General features: G+C 40.6%; 1 protein-coding gene across 1 annotated transcript in view; it reads left to right on the forward strand.

Moving 5' to 3' along the window:
• GDPD4 (glycerophosphodiester phosphodiesterase domain containing 4) overlaps positions 1 to 17,539 on the forward strand; it is a gene marked incomplete at its 3' end in the record, with an annotated part of 85,885 nt that overhangs the window by 28,094 nt on the left and 40,252 nt on the right. The window contains 3 exon segments of the mRNA XM_027848087.1: positions 4,995 to 5,140; positions 14,361 to 14,443; positions 16,042 to 16,192. Of these exon segments, the coding sequence (XP_027703888.1) occupies positions 4,995 to 5,140; positions 14,361 to 14,443; positions 16,042 to 16,192 (380 nt within the window).

The following is a 17,539-nucleotide window of genomic DNA, read 5'->3' on the forward strand; positions in this document are numbered from 1 at the left end:
GCTAGACAGAAGTTAAGTGACTTGCCAAGGGTCACACAGCTAGTAAGTGTCTGAGGCTAGATCTGAACTCAGGTCTCCCTGACTTCCAGTCCACTGCTCACTCTGCTACACCAAAGACACCTGGAAGCCCAGAGAAAGAAACAGATCAGAGTGTACCAAATAAAACTCATTGCCTTGGATGACTAATCACAAATGCCAAAAATGGGGTGGGGAGGGAATGGGAAAGTAAAGATCCTAATGCACTGAAAAATTTGACCTTATAATTAGAATATGGCTCTGAAAGAGTATACTTTATATTCTCCACTCAGCTCTCACTGTGATCTTCCTACAGTGCACGGCAGACCATGTCACTCACCTGTTCATTGAACTCCAATGGCTCCCTATTACCTCCAGGATCAAATATAAAACCATCTGTTTGGCTTTTGAAGCCCTTCATAACCTGGCCCCATCACACCTTTCCAGTCTTTTATGCCTTACTCCCCTCCAGGTTCTCTGTGATTCAATGACACTGACCTTCTTGCTGTTCCTCACAGAAGACCTTCCCTGGCTTTCCTCATACCTCGAATTCTCTCCTGCCTCAGATTTACCTTCTGGCTTCCTTCAAGTCTTAGCTAAATTCCCTTTTGCAAGAAGCCTTTCCAGGTCTTCCATCATGTTAGTGCCTTCCCTCTGAGATGACCTCCAATTTATGTTATATTATCTCCTGTATAGATATCATCTGTACATAGTTCTTTGCATGTTGTCTCTCCCACCCTTAGCCCCTATTAGACTGTAAACTCCTCAAGGGCAGGGACAATGTATTAACCTTTCTTTTTATCCCCAGCACTTAGCACAGTGGCTGACACATAGTAGGTGCTTAATAAATGTATCATGTGGCTGGCACATAGTAGATGTCTTATAGATGCTTGTTGACAATTTATGTAAAAATCAGGAGAAAAGGAGTACTGGATATTAAGGAGACAAGCTTATATAAAGAAATTAAGAAACCAGAAAGGGAGAAATACAGTGGTGATCATTTGGGTAAAGTTCAACAGAGGTAGTAACAAAAGGGATCATTAGAATATATTATCAGGCACCTGGCCAGAAAGAGAAAATAGATGAGGAATTTGGGAGACCCAATCCAGGCACAAAGCCATGTTACTCTCTGGACATCTGCTGGGACACTCTGCCAAAAACACAATAGCTAATAATCTTTTGACTCGGGATAATTTCCTTTCCAACAAAAGGAACTCCTCTTGTGGCTATAATTCTCACCAATAAGAAAGAATTGGTTGGTGCGGGCATGAGTGATTACAAGGAATGCATGGCTACAGGGAGACTGAGTCATCCCAGATTAACCTTATGTCCTTAAAAAAAATTTTTTTTTTTGGACAATCCCTGCCCTGGTAAATCCGGACACTGCTGTAGAGATTGTTACCCTGAATTTTAGACAAGCATTGGACAGTGTCTTGCTGTAATCGTGGAAAGAGAAGTGGACTCTAGTTAGTACAGTTAAATGGGTTCAGAACTAATTTAATGGATGATGAATTTAAAGGGTAGTCAGTCATTCATGGTTTGACATCAGTTCAGAAGGAGTTCTCTCCTGCAGGGCCCCAGGGATCTGTCCTTGTGCCTTGTGCTATCCAAAGTTTTTAATCATTGACTTGGGTGAAGACATAAATAGTGGGTTTATCAGATTTTCAGATAATAGAAAACTGGGAAAGAGAGAAAACTCACGTACGTAATAGGATCTGAAAAGTTGCCCATCTAACCACATGTCACAATCTGGGCAGCTAGTTTTCCTCTCTTCTTCTTCCTCCTCCTCACATCTCTCATTACTTCTTTTTTCTATGTGTATTGGGAGGCTAATCCCCTTTGTATGACTATGGACCTCATAGAGGTCCTTTAGTATTCTAAGGCTTGATGCTGTTAGTGCCATGTTATCTGCACCCAGAACTTCACCATTCTTAGAAAATCCTTCTTTAATTTGGACTTGATGTGGGATGTCTTCCATGACACAGGTAAATATGTTTGGTGAGGATATGCCTCCATATTTGATGCCTTGCCTGACATTGACAACATGAGGATTTCAGGACAAATTCTGCATGTCAAAAAATCTTGAGTGATCATAATGTGAATAAGAAGCCCCTTGTTTCAGGAGAACCATTATGGCTCTGTTTTACCTTTTTTAGCAAAGGAAGAAGGAATCATATAATGATATCAATATTTTTTTTACACCTTTCAGTCAACTGTGTGACTGTGAGAAGGCCAAATCAGGTGCAGAAGTCTGCATTTTTTTCCTTTCTCTTTTTTCTTACCAGGGATATTCTATTCTTTATATGTATGTAGATCATTTCTCATACTTTATAGACATGAGAAAATAGGAATGTGCATCTTTAGTTGCTTCTCTCTCGGTAATAATAGCATTTGTGATTTATCAGGGGTATTCTATTCTCTATATGTATGTAGATCATTCTCATGAAGACTATCAAGATGAGAAAATAGAAATATGTGTCTTTAATTACTGACTTTTTATCTTTTTTTGGTAATAATAGTATCCATGATTTTTTCTACACATTTGGTATGTTTCCTTCCTTAAAATATATTGAAATTTGATCCCTCAATGTTTTCAGAAACTGTTCTACCTTCAGCATAGGTTTCATCATTGTGTTCTTGGCCTGGCCCAGTTGCTTTTCCTGATTTCTTCCTAAATGCCATTCCTATTTTTTCATATAGCTCACTTGTTACTGAGGTATCAAGTCTAAGTGTGTGGTTCTGTTTGTCATCAGGGATGAAGAAAGATTCTTTTTTCCATTTTCCAGGTTCATCATAATCTTCTGCCAACCTCCTTTGTAATGCATATTATTGATTTTTACCTTTGTTTTTTTCTAACCAATCCTTTGACTGCTTGTACAGTTAATTTGTAAATGATTTTTATACTGGCAACTAGTTTCCTGCATATGAATGTATAAGTAGTTCCATTGTGTGTGTGTGTGTGTGTGTGTGTGTCTGTCAGTCTGTCTGTCTGTGTGTGTTGGTATACCTTTAGTACCTCTAGTACCTTTAGACTCCTTTCTTAATCTCCCAGTCTTTGGTCATTTTCATTTCTCAATCTCCAATCATATTGACTGGCTCTTCTTTGGCCATTGCCCTCTGTGCTCACCTTGGCAAATCTTGTCAAGTACTTCCTACAGTTTCTCTGCTTATTCATCTTCAGCAGCAGATGTTGGCTCCCTGGCCATCCAGGGATTTGCATTAACTGCAAAGCAAAGAGACCAAGCATTCCATGACATACTTCTTGTTGCTATTGGGCACATGATGAAGCCAGCTCTACCAACTTCCTCATTCACATATCCAGGGAGAACCTTTGAGTCATCATTTTTACCTAGCTGCAACTTTTTAAGGTCTCCTGATTTCATTTTTTGTGAGAATATTAACATGGACACAGTCCATTTCCTCCAGTGGTATATCAACTTGGCAGTCATGGGACAAAGATGTCACAGTCAGAGTACCAACATTTTAGTTAATATTTACAACTGATCTAAAACCTGTTGTGATTCTTATCTCCTCCTACCCCCTTTACGGCTTCTCTGCTACCATTATGGTGGAAACAGATGGAAGGCACAGGAATAAGGAGCATTTTATATTTTTTATGTATTTCATGGGTCACCATGGCCCAACTAAAATCCTATTTTCTATAGGAAGTTTTCTCCAACCTCTCTTAATTCCAGTGCCTTTCCTCTGTTAATTTCATGTTTGTCTTGTATGTATATATTGCTTGCTTTGTATATATTTGTTTGCATGTTGTCTCCCCTGTTAGACTGTAAGGTCCTTGAGGGCAGTGATCCATCTTTTGCTGCCTTTTGTATCCCCAATGCTTAGCATGGTGCCTGGAACATAGTAGGTGCTTAATGTTTATTGATTGATTTGCCCAAGAATTTTCCTTCTGGTGATCAGCCTGCTAGTGTTGAATCCTGTCCTACTTAGTGAGGTTCTTTTAAGTCTGTGTGGGCATAATATATTGCTGGAAGCTTGCACTTTGTTGACAAAGCCCTTGAGAACTCCGAATCACTTCCATGATGCAATGAAACATTGGAGCAGGACTTTAGTGGAGAGAAGTGCTCAAAATATAATTTTTTATTATCATTGTCTTTTTTGGAATAGAGACTTGGCCCTGTGTTTTCACTGATACGGGGGATTCTCATGTAAGAGGACTTCCTACCAATGCAGTAGTGTAAGCTGATACCTTCTCTATTGAAGCTTTATAATCTCAGAGTTACTGGAACACTGAGAGATTAAGACACTTGCCCAGGGTCACATAGCCCTCATGGTGTATGTCAGAGGCAGGATGTGAACCCAGATCTTCTTGGCTCAGACAGCTCTCTACTCATAATGCTTTGCTGTCTCTTCCATCCCCATTTTGAAGTCAAAAGCTCACCGAAGATCACAGAACTAATGAGGGGCAGAGTCTGGGGTTTGGAGTCTGGTCTGTTCTAAGTCCATGGCTCAGATCAAATTGTGAGGGACTCTACCATACACATGCCTCTCCTCCTGCCCTTTCCATGTGCACATTTGTATCTGAGTGACAGCAGGTTAAAGTATATCTAAGGCAACTTTGACAACACGAAGAGAGCAGAATGGACAACCTTGGTGGGAAGGATATTGAAGGATAGGACCTTCACACTTGGCTCTGCCTTGGCTATGGTAGGAGGCTTTTCTTCCCATCCAGCATCCCTGCCTGACTCATGGGACCAAAGCTTGGGTCCTAAAGGGCATCCCCTCTTGATTTTTGGTACTTAAGGGGTGGCTGGATCTTCTTGGAGCTCCAGTGATAGAGGGTAGAGGAAGGTCTTGGACAGCAAGTGGATGAGAGAGGAGTGGTTGAACACCAACCAGCCATTATTAGAAAGTAGAACTTTGGGGCATATATAGAGACATGCACTTCATGATGTGAATCCCCTTGGCCTTGCCCTCAGTGAATGAATCTCTCTCTTCTCTGCTTCAAATTCTTTCAGCCATTCAGTTCGTCAGCATTATTTCCTTCCTGGTCGTTCTTTTCATTATGTACGCCATCCCCCTAGGGATACGTTCTCCCTGTCTCCAAGAAAACAAGACCCTGGGACCCAAACCAACTTTCATTGGGCACAGAGGCGCACCAAAGGTAGGTCTGAATGTATGGGGTAGATGTTAGGGGTAGGATAGTAAGAGGGCAGCCAGGGACCACAGACTGCCATAGCTGGGACCTTAAGGATCTTTGATTCATAGGTTTCATAGGATTTAGAGCTGGAAAGAACCTTAGGACTCACTGAACCCAACCCCTAACTCAGTTAGTTAGGAGGCAGAGTTGTGGGCTCCAAGTCAGAAAACTTGTGACCTTATATCTAAGGGCCTCACTTTCCTCATCTGTAAAATCTCACAGGGTTGCTGTGAAAATCAAGTGAGATGATGGAGGTCATGGGTGGCAGAAACAGAAGGACTTGCTCCCCCCACTCCAAAAGCTTGACTCAAAGGGCAGATCTTTTAACTTAACTCAGATTTACTTGGGAATGTGTGGGAGATACATACAGCCTCTGCCCAACTTCCAGTCTTCCTAGAAGGCATTTTTTTTGAGCAATAGCAATAAAGCAAGTTTAAAATAATTCACTTAATTCAAGGATCTATGATTTCACCAAGTGTGTACTCCTTCCAGACTGATCCTGACCCACCTTTGCTTTAGGAGACTGCCTTCATGAGTTGATATGGCTGGAAAAAAGTCCTAACTAACCTGGTGGTCATCTCTCTTTGAACTTAGCCAGCATGTTCCCTTGAATGACTAATACAGTCCTTTACTGGTCCCTACTTGGGGTCTTTTCAGCTTGGTAGGATGTGGTGGAGCTTGTGCCTCAAGAAACAGGGTCCTCTCCACACTATGATAAAGAATTAGAGGAATACATCAGTGGAAGAGGGCAGATATAGCACAGATTGATAATTAAAAGGCATTGAATCAAAATGTTTCCCAATAGTTCTGAAGAGGGGAAGAAAAGAGTAACTCTCTTCATAGATGTGGCTGCACAGGGACTTCTCTGCTGAATCCAAATTTTAAAAGAACACGTTAAAATAGGATTGAGAGCATGTAATCCTGGAAGAATAAAAAAGCTGGCATAGTCCTGTAAGGATGGCTAACTCCTAAGTGTGAAAAATTATAACAATAATGGAACAATCTTTTTTGTTGTTTTTTTATGTATAAGAAGAACTAAGAATGGATACACTTGGGGTGAATAGGACATTAAAAAAAAATAGAAAGAAAGTAAAACTACCCAGTTCCTATTTTGCTTCTTTTTTCTCTGTTAAGGGAAATCATCCTCGGACCGAAAAGGATAGTAAAGAAAATAAGGCCAAAGGGAACTGAGCCTCAGGTTAAGGTGAGATCAGGGTATGAAGAGCACCTTGCTGTACTCATTGAGTCCACAGAATTCAGAAAGGACCACATGGTCTTCTGGCCCAACCCATACCTCCTTGGTTCAAGTCACCTCATCTAGATGAACTACATTTCCCGAGAAGCTTATGTATGTGATTGCTGAAACACTGTCCATGGCCTTTGAGAAATCCTGGTGAACCAGAGAGAAGCTACAGCAATGGTGCTGTGTAAAGGTCATTCAGATTCGTTTCAGAGTTGAGTTCTTTTCACTTTGGGCTGGTGAATTTGATATCCATCTCTGGCAAAAGCAGTTTGTTTGTAAGCCCATAGACAAGGAAATGGTGATTCCTAGGAGCCATCATGGGTTCCTACAGAACAAATCACATCAGCCGTGTGGCATCTCCTTTATTGACAAGGTTACTAGATTAGTAGCTCAAGGAAATGCCATAGATTTTAGACCCCTGTTGCTGGAAGTACCCCAGAGAAGATGCTATAAAGGAAGATATAGCACTAGGTGAGGATTAGACAAGATAATTTGCCTGATAAGGACCCTTCTAACTTCAAGATTTTTGGAACTATGACTGAGAATGAATTTAGCTTCAAAGATTTTTAAAAGAATTTTGTGATACCCTTTGAGATAAGGGTCTTCACCTCTAGGTAGGAGCCTCAGTCTTATAAAATGATACGGTAGGATAGATGATCTCTAAGGACCTTCCCAACTCTAATATTCTTTACTTGAAAATGGAGGTATCATTAGGAACCACTATCTATCTTAGTGATACATACATAGTAGATTGAACGTGTTGCTGAAATATTTGTTAAATTATTGAGGAACAAAAGATAGAAATATCAAAGGAATTGATGAAAAAAGAAAGGGAAGAAAGGGACCTAGCAGTACCTGATCTCAGACTTTTCCACAAAGCTGTAATTGTCAAAAACAATTTAGTACTGGATTAGAAATAGAGATTGAGAAGGCAGAGCCAAGATGGCAGAGTAAAAGCAGTGATTTGCTTGAGCTCTCCCCCAAACCCTTTCAAATACCTGTAGAAAATGACTCTAAACAAATTCTAGAGCAGCAGGACCCACAAAAGACAGAGTGAAACAAATTTATAGCCAAAGACAATCTGTATGTTTAATGGGAAAAGTATATTGCGCTGGACTGGGAGAGGAGCTCAGTTCAGTATGGGCAAAGATGGGGCCCCAGTGAACCTGAAACAGGTCTCAGGGGACTGAGTCACTGGCAGCTGTAGTGGTTTCCAGACTTCTCAACCAAGAAACTCCAAAGACAGCTTAGAAGGTCAGTTGGAAAGGTCTGTCGGGCCTGAGTGAGAGATGAGTGTGGTCCAGCCCCAGCGCTGGCATAGCCCTGGGGCAGTGGTGGCAGTGGCTGCTTCCAGAGCTCTTGGCCCACAGATGGTGGGGAGATCAAGTAGCTGATCACAGGGGGATTGCAGGGGTCTCTTTGCTGGTGCTGAGGCAGAAATTCTCTTGCTTTGCCCATGCTTGGATCTGGGTCATAATCCTGGGTGGTGGTCTTGGGGCAAGGAGGAGCGCTGGAGTAGCAGAACTTGTGGCAGTGGTGGAGAAGGAATCCTCCTCACAGTTCCAAGGCAGAAAAGAGTGCTTGTGGTCACTCATAGACCAGAGCACAGACCAGGAAAAGAGTAAACACCTCATCCTTTATCGTACCACCTTGGAAGAACTGAAAGTTTACAGGTCTCTAGAAGTATCTCTGAAAACAGCTGCACAAAACCCCTGAAGCTTGGGAAAATACTCCCTCCACACCAGAAGTAGAGACCTACCTTAACAAAGAGTTAAAAACTCAAGTAATTAGCTGGGAACATGAGCAAACAGGACAAAAAACTAGACTATAGAATCTTACTTTTGTGACGAAGAAAATCAAAACATACAACCAGAAGAAGACAACAAAGTCAAAGCTCCTATATCCAAAGCCTCCAAGAAAAATATGAATCAGTCCCAGGCCATGGAAGAGCTCAAAAAGGATTTTGAAAAGCAAGTAAGAGAAGTAGAGGAAAAATTGGGAAGAGAAATGAGTGATGCAATAAAATCATGAAAAATAAGCCAACAACTTGCTAAAGGAAACCCAAAAAATACTGAAGAAAATAACGCCTTAAAAATAGATTAACCCAAATGGCAAAAGAGGTCCAAAAAGCCAATAAAGAGAAGAATGCCTTAAAAAGCAGAATTGGCCAAATGGAAAAGGAAGTCCAAAAGCTCCCTGAAGAAAATAATTCCTTAAAAATTAGATTGGAGCAAATGGAAGCTAATGACTTTATGAGAAATCAAGACATTGTAAAACAAAACCAAAAGAATGAAAAAATAGAAGATGATGTGAAATATCTCATTGGAAAAACCACTGACCTGAAAAATAGATCTAGGAGAAATAATTTAAAAATTATTGGATGACCTGAAAGCCATGATCAAAATAGACCATAGACATCATCTTTCAAGAAATTATCAAGGAAAACTGCCTTGATATTCTAGAACTAGAGGGTAAAATAGAAATAGAAAGAATCCACTAATCACCTCATAAAAGAGATCCCCAAAGGAAAACTCCTAGGAATATTATAGCCAAATTCCAGAGTTCCCAGGTCAAGGAGAAAATATTGCAAGCAGCCAGAAAGAAACAATTCAAGTACTGTGGAAACACAATCATGATAACACAAGATTTAGCAGTTTCTACATTAAGGAATTGGAGGGCTTGGAGGATAATATTCCAAAGGTCAAAGGAGATAGGATTACAACCAAGAATCACCTACCTAGCAAAACTGAGTATAATCCTTCAGGGGCAAAAATGGACATTCAGTGAAATAGAGGACTTTCAAGCATTCTTGATAAAAAGATCAGAACTGAATAGAAAATTTGACTTTCAAATACAGGACTTCAAGAGAAGCATGAAAAGGTAAACAGGAAAGAGAAATCATAAAGGATTTATTAAAGTTGAACTACTTACATTCCTATGTGGAAAGACGATATTTTTAACTCATGAGACCTTTGTCAGTATTAGGGCAGTTGGAGGGAAAAATTATATGTATGTATGTATGTGTGTGTGTGTGTGTGTGTATATATATATATATATATATACACATATACATATACATACATACAGATAGATACAGATAGAGGGCACAGGGTGAGTTGAATGTGAAGGGATGATATCTAAAAAATAAAATCAAGGGGTGAGAGAGGATTATCTCACATAAAAGAGTCAAGAAAAAACTTTTGCCGTGAAGGGGAAGAGGGGAGAGGTGAGAGGGAGAGAATGAATCCTATTCTCATCATATTTGGCTGAAGGAGGGAATAATGTACACACTCAGTTGGATATGGAAATCTATCTTACCCTACAGGAAAATAGGGGGGAAGGGGATAAGAGAAGGGATGATAGAAGAGAGAGCATATTGGGGTAGAGGCTAATCAGAAATAAACACTTTTGAGGAGGGACAGGGTCAAAGGAGAGAAAAGAATAAATGGAGGGTGGGATAGGATGGAAGGAAATATAGTCTTTCACAACATGACTATTATGGAATTGTTTTGCATGACTACACGTGTATAACCTACATCAAATTACTTGCCTTCTTAATGAGAGTGAGTGGAGAGGGAGGAAAGGAGAGAATTTGGAACTCAAAGTTTTAAAAACAAATGTTAAAAATTGTTTTTATGTGCAACTGGGAAATAAAATATATATGGAATGGGGTATAGAAATTTATCCTGCCCTACAAGAAAATAGAAGGGGAAGGAGATAAGAGAAGGGGAGGTGATAGAAGGGATGGCAGGTTGGGGGAAGGGACATTCAGAATGTATGCTGTCTTGAGGTAGGGGGAGGGGAGAGATGGGGAGAAAATTTGGCACTCAAAATCTTGTGGATATGCATGTTGAAAATTAAGAATTAATTAATGAAAAGAAATAAAGGTTGATCAGTGGAACATACTTGATATGCGATGTGTAGAAGCAAATGAACCTAGTAGCCTAGTTTTTGAGAAACCCAAAAGAGTTCCCAACTATTGGGGCAAAAACTGACCATTGGACAAAAACTATTGAGAAAACTGGAAAATATGGTATAGACCAACATCTGACACTGTATATACCAGAATAAGTTCCAAATGGGTGTATTATTGAGACATAAAAGGTGACATTATAAGCATATTAGAGGAACGTGGAAAAATTGCCTGTCAGCTCTCCAGATAAGGACCAAAGGTTCATGGCCAAACAAGAGGCAGAGAGGTTCACAAGAGGTAAAATGGTTCAGATTATGTCAAATTAAAAAGATTCTCCCACAAACAAAACCAATGAAACCAAAATTAGAAAAAAAGTAAGAAACTGCTTTCTTGTTCGTTCAAGTGTTTAAGCAAAGATCACATAGTTAAATCGAGGTGATTTGCTCCCAGTCCTGCATTATCATGACCAGGAAGTAGCAGAGTCGGCACCTGAGCTCCTATTTCCTGATTTGAAGCCTCATGCCCATTTCATTTCCCCATGCTAGCCGCTTGAATGCCTTCAGAGATGAGCTTATAATATCATAAGCCAATTCATTGAGGCAGCTAGGTGGTTCAGTGGACAGAATGCCAGGACTGGAGTTAGGATAGAATTGAGTTCAAATCCTGCCTCTGATACTTCCTAGCTGTATGATTCTGAGCAAGTCAATTCACCTCTGTCTACCTCAGTTTCCTCAACTATAAAATGGGGATAATTATAGCACCTACCTCCCAGGATTGTTGTGTGGATCCAATGAGATAATACTTGTAAGGTGCTTAGCATAATGTGTGGCACACAGTAGGTGATATATAAATGTTTATTCCTTTTCCTCTTTTCTCCCTCCCTCCCATTCTTGGTAGGTTCTAGTTGCTAGAATAGTCTTCCTCACATGGAATGAAAATTTATTGGTTGATTGTGGTCGGCTCTAAGTAGAAGAGAGGGTTACCCTAAATAAATCAAATCCATGAATCCAAGCCTTTCAATTTTTATTTTAAAGAATATCAGAGCTATTGAAATGGCTCTATTGACCAACTGGACTTTGGCCTCCTCAGTACCTACCTGGGCCTGTGTTGGAACCTTGAAGAAAGCTCACTGACCTGTGCTTCCTTCACAACCTCTGTTTGACAGCTGGAGGGAGAGGCAGTGTGCCAAAATGAGCATTGTATTTGAAGTCAGAAGACCTGGTGTGAATTCTAGCTCTGCTACTTGCTACTTTTATAACCTTGGACTAGCCACTTAACTTATCTGGGCCTCAGTTTCCTCTTCTATAAAATTCAGGGGTTGAAAGGTACTTCTAGCTCTAGAGCCCATGCACAAGGCCTTTATATAATTGGCAATAATCGACAATAAGTGTTTACTGGGGATACACAAACAAGCAAAAGACAGTCCCTGCCCTCAAGGACCTTACAATCTAATGGTGGTGGTGGCAGTGGAAAGATGTTAGAGGTAAACAAGCCCAGCATTTTCTAGGCTAGAACTGGAATCCTTTGTTCCTCAAGATACAAAAGAGGTTCAGTAAGAAAAACTTCTCTTTTAGAGCCCGTTGGTCACCGAAGCCACAGCCAATATGAAGTGATGTTCTTGAGATGGGGATTTGTGAGGAGAGAGTCCACTACTTAGTAGCATTTCCAGTTGTCGGGGGGAGTGGAGAATCCCAAGAAGTGTAATGTAGTGGAAATAGCCCAGGACTTGGAGGCAGAGAACTTGGGTTTGAATGCTTGAACAAATCACTTCAGTCTAAGTAAGTGCGCCATGCTATGGTTTCCTTGAATGACACAGTCTCAAGATTTGGAAGAAACCTGAGAATTCATCTAACCTGTACCCGAAGAGCAACTTCTACAGTGAACCCAACAAGTAGCCAATCAGTCTTCTCTTGTAGGCGTTCAGTGCTGACGAACCCACCAGCCCCGAGGTAGCCTGACAGCTGATTGTCCAGAAGTCTGTATAATCTTAAAAGCCTCTCTCGGAACCCTCTGAAATCTCTTTTCTCTAAATCTAGGTTATGTGACAAATGGTCTAGCCTTCTTCTCCTCTGCTACAGAGTCTAAGGCGGAGTGATCACTTTCCCCCAAGGTTTATCATTTCTGCAACAGTTCCTTCTTGTTTGTAAGCATCTGGTCAAGAGAAGCGTTTTCCTTCATTTCCCCCTCTGCTTTTTGAAGGATGAGGTTATCATCAAAGCAAGTCAGGAAATTCTTAGCTGCTGCTCTGCTTTTGCCAGAGAGAGAAAAACAACAGATGTCAAGAAAATTAAATCTCTTATTATATCAGGCTTAATGATTCCAGACACTATCTACTTCATCCTTCCATCCAGGTGGTCAGTAGTATTAATTTAGTGATAATATTGCTTCTATTTCTACCTCTTGAGTCAGTTTCCTGCCTCTAGAGTGAGAAATACTCGAGTTCAAATTCTGCTTCAGACACTTATTAGCTGTGTTACTCTGGACAAGTCACTTCACCTCTGTCTGCCTCAGTTTCCTCAGCTGTAAAATGGAGATAATAATAGCATCTACCTCCCAGGGTTGTTGTGAGAATCGTCTGGCACATAGTAGGTACTGTATATAAACGTTAGCTACATTAGGATCTCTGCTTTTCCTTCCTTGTTACCCATGCTTTTTTCCTATTTACGTATCTCAGGCCTTGGATACTATTCTTGACTTTTGCCTTCTGTAGATTATTGGGGATGAGGAGAGAGAGATGTCTGATTGCTATTATTCTTTGTACATTGTAGGTACTTGCTTTTTTTTAAACGATAATTTGTTTTTCTACTAAGCATTTGTTTTTTTTCCTCCTTAATCTTCCAATTTAAAAGAAAAACATCCTTGTAATCAATAACCCATATGCATAGTCAAACAAAAGACATTCCCACATTGCCCATGGCCAAGGATGTATGTCTTACTCGGTATCTTGAATCCGTCATCTGTGTCAGAGGGTGGGTTACGCAGATCATCTTTAGTCTTCTGGGGTCTTGGTTGGTCACTGTATTGAAAGTAGCCATTGCAGCTATTTTCAAGGGGACATAGCTTGTTAGATAGACATAGTATTTGTTCTCTCTGTTTCATTTTGTTTTTAAAGCCCCTTTGATTAGATTTGCAGTACTCTAGGTAAGTACCTTTTTACCCTTAGGTGAATTCCATTTTTGACCAGAAGCCTATCCTTCTTATATTTTAAAACATGGTCCACAAATTGAAAATCAACATTGTCTTCTTAGCGACCTTCCCAAATCTACTCTTTTCTTTTGATTGGCAGCAGTAAGAAAAATACAACCTTTCCCCCTTGGATCTTCTGGTTTCCTGCTCCAACCTTCATAATCTTCCTGCTGCTTTCTGGATTCCTTCTGACAGTATTAATTGTGCTCTGAGTCATTGGAAGAGTTAGGTAGCCATCACAGAGGCAAGTCTTGGGAGGATCTCTATTACCTCTTCTGTATATGCAAATGAACCTCTGTTACTAATACCAAATTGACAAATAGTTGCCTCAGCAATGGAATCATCCCAATTCCTCCCCTCCACACCCAAGTAACGACTAGAATTTTGGTGTTCTATTAGTATATCTCACCTGAGTATAGTGTCCTGTGGCCAAATTATTCTGGGAAATTATCATCTAGTCTGATCCCTTTAAAGAAGAGAAAACTTCAGAAAGGATAAGTGATTTGTTCATAATCACATAGTTCTGGCAAATCCAGGACTAGAAAGAGGTCTCTTGGCCACCAGTCTGATACTCTTTCCACTGCCTCAGATGACCTCAGATGTTCTTGAAAGTAGATTGAACAAAGGAACCTGGTAAGTGTTGGAAAGGTTAGACTAAAGCCATTTTGTTGGGCAATGCCAGGGCAGCAAGGAGAGGCCATGAGCAGATGGCAGGCTATGTGATCTCCTCTTCCTGCTGTCTCCTCTGTTTTTATTGGGAGACAGTCATCCTTCCCTTACTCTTATGGATGGTAAAAGAGAAGAATTGCAACTCATTCCAATCTCCTGTTCCTTTTCATTAGCTAGCACCAGAGAATACCCAGATGGCCTTTGAGAAAGCTATTGAACATGGTGCCACAGGGCTGGAGACTGATGTCACCCTCAGGTAAGAAGGGAGGCAAGACATTTTGTCAGGCCAACGCACACATGTCACAACCTCTTCCCCCCATGCAGGCACTACCTAGCCCTCTTTCACAAGAGCACAATATCTTCCGCTCCACTAAGGAACTCCCCCACCACCACCACTAACACAGACATAAACACATGCCACACAATTTCCTCCAATGTAGGCAGAATACTTTTCCCCCCGAAATATACACAAATAAACTTTACAAAAAAGTAATCCAGCCACCCTCTCCATACATAAACACCTTGCCTCCACACCAAATAAACTCCCCTGCCATACTACATTCCCACACATACACACAACACATACACTATATACTCTACAAACATGTACAGTCCCCCACCAACCTTCTCCCCCACACACAATTCAACTTCTCTGTGCACAGTTGTGATGACCCAGAATGATCACAACCGCATGCCTTCAGCATTACCATTTCCCAGATCCTTTGACATCTTAGGTGATGACCTGGCATATAAGATTTCCAGAGGGAACACACACCCTCAGGCACATATAGAAAGACACCCAGAAAGTAATGTCAGAATCTTTGATTAGAACAAGAGGAAGAGGGAGAGGATAGGGTGACACACAGAAGATGATAATAGTGGGATGGACCCTGCAGAAGTGAGACGAGAACTTAGAGAGTAGAGACTAGGACCCGGAATCCAAGGTCAATTGATTTCAAAAATTTGCTGCCAGTAACCTTGGTCAAATATGACAATAGCAACTATCAGCACACCCTCACTGGTCTTTCATTAGCTTGAACAAATATATGCATGGGAACAGTGATAGTCAAGCTCCACATAGGGCACAGGGATCTGTCAATGTAGGCAGTGAGTGTATGAGCAGAGGGAAGAGCCCAGGCTGGCCGGGCCTGTCACATTAATTATGTCCACAGGATAGATAACAATTGGAAGTCAGAGCTTTTCAGGTACTGGTGGTTATCTAAAACGAGCCACATTATTATAGGTAAGGTGAACCAGAGAATAGTGCAGCTTTTCTTGGGGTGAATGAGGATACAAAGTAGTTCTGGCTCATGTGAGTCTATATGGGGCCTTTTGATTTTTTAAAAATAAGTTTATTGGAGTCATTTGTTTTTTTTTTTTAATATCATCATATTTTCGCCCCACTATCCCTCCCCCTCTGCCTCCTGGAGTCACCCCATATAACAAATGATGTTTTTTTAATACAAAAAGAAAAAGAGTTTTAAAAAATCAGTGTAACTGATCGTTACACCAAAAAAGTCTAAAAATATGTGTGCTATACTTTGTAGTTTCTCTATGTGGGTTTCAGACTAGGGAGTTAGTTTTGTTAATATTTTAGGACAGTGGTGAACCCTAGAAAGATTATGTAGGTCTGTCTTTGTAGCTGTTAGGTTATGAGTATATGTATATTGGAATGAGTTATGGTCATGACTTGGATTTTGATGCTACATGGCCCCAGACTCTGTTGGTTAAGCATGAGCTTGGGAGGAGCTTCCATCATTAGAATTCAGTAGCCAGAAGACGAAAATAGCTGACCCTTCTACTTGTCCTCCCTTGGGAAATGCCAATCAATCCTTGCCCTCTGTCTGTCCACAGTTATGATGGTGTTCCTTTCCTCATGCATGACCCCACCCTGAGAAGAACAACCAAAATCCATGAGATCTTGCCAGATTTCTCTGACATTCCTGCTTCTATGTTCACTTGGCAAATCCTGGAAACCCTGAACTCAGGCCAATGGTTCTTCAAGGTAACAGGGCCCGGGTCAGAGTGGGTCAATCTGGAATGATACATGGGCCACACTAATTACAGGATTTTAGAATTGGAAGGGACCTCAGTAGCTATTTAATCTGACCCATTCCCATAAAGGGATCCCTACTATAACCTACCTAACATGTGATTGACCTGCCTCTGCCCTTAAAGTTCATGCCCACTTGGGTGGCTTCACCATTAATGTGACTGTTGGCAGGAGAAGAGAAAAAATAAAGTTGTAGACCTGGAAAGGGAACATAAAATTCATCTAATTTTGTCCAAACTCCTTATTTTATAAATGAGGGAACAGACCCAGAAGGAATAAGAGACTTGTTACTCAGATCTGGAAAGATTTTTAGGAGTGAACTGAGATTTCTTCCTCAAACATCGACTCCTAAAACTTTCACCTGGTTTAAAGGGCCACTTTAGATCAACCCCTGTTTCAAATTACAACCCATGAGCCCCCATCTGATGCTTTTTTTTTTAACCAGGCCACACCACACTGCACATTAACTCAAAGCAAAAGCATTTAATTAAGCAGAATATCAAAGTAGATAACAAAGAAGGAAATTCCTCTCCAACCACCTCAAATAACATAACATGTATAAAGCATTTAGCCCAATGCCTGACACATAGTGGGTACTTAATAAATGTTTGTGCCCTTCCTCCTGCCCTGCCTCCTTCCTTTCCCCTCTATCATAAAAGCAAGATCACACTCTCCCAAAGATTCCCAAACTGCCAGTAGGAGATGAAACACGTAAAGCATGGATAACTCACGCTGTTAGGGCCATAAAGGTCACACAGGCCTAATCAAACAGATTCATTATCTCATGCTTCCTTCAATTAGGATTGAACAACTAAGTTAGAACAAATCAGTAAAGAAACTATGTTTACAGATTTAAACACTCAGTTTGCCGTGTTTTAAAGAAGTTACAATGCAGTAAGTGAGAGAAGGAGATTTAGATGTCATAAATATAACCAAATAGTCAGCATCAGGGGGAATCCTTCTACCATAAAATTTCTAGAAAAGTTTTTTTTTTTTAAGATTTTGTAAATGTTATTATTCCCTTCTTTCTCTCATCTGATTTCTTATCTCAGGAATATCAAAAGTCTCCAGATGAGATTAATGTTTTTTTGTCTAGGCAATGGGGTTAAGTGACTTGCCCAAGGTCACTTACACAGCTAATAAGTGTTATGTGTCTGAGGCCGGATTTGAACTCAGGTCCTCCTGAATCCAGGGCAGGTGCTCTATCCACTGTGCCACCTAGCTGCCCCAAAACATTGGTACTAGATGAGATTAATATTAACAGGAAATAGACTTCAGTTGCCAAATGTTCCAAAAAGA

Source organism: Vombatus ursinus, unplaced genomic scaffold (assembly GCF_900497805.2).
Source record: "Vombatus ursinus unplaced genomic scaffold, bare-nosed wombat genome assembly UNPS02005659.1, whole genome shotgun sequence".
NCBI lineage: Eukaryota > Metazoa > Chordata > Mammalia > Diprotodontia > Vombatidae > Vombatus > Vombatus ursinus.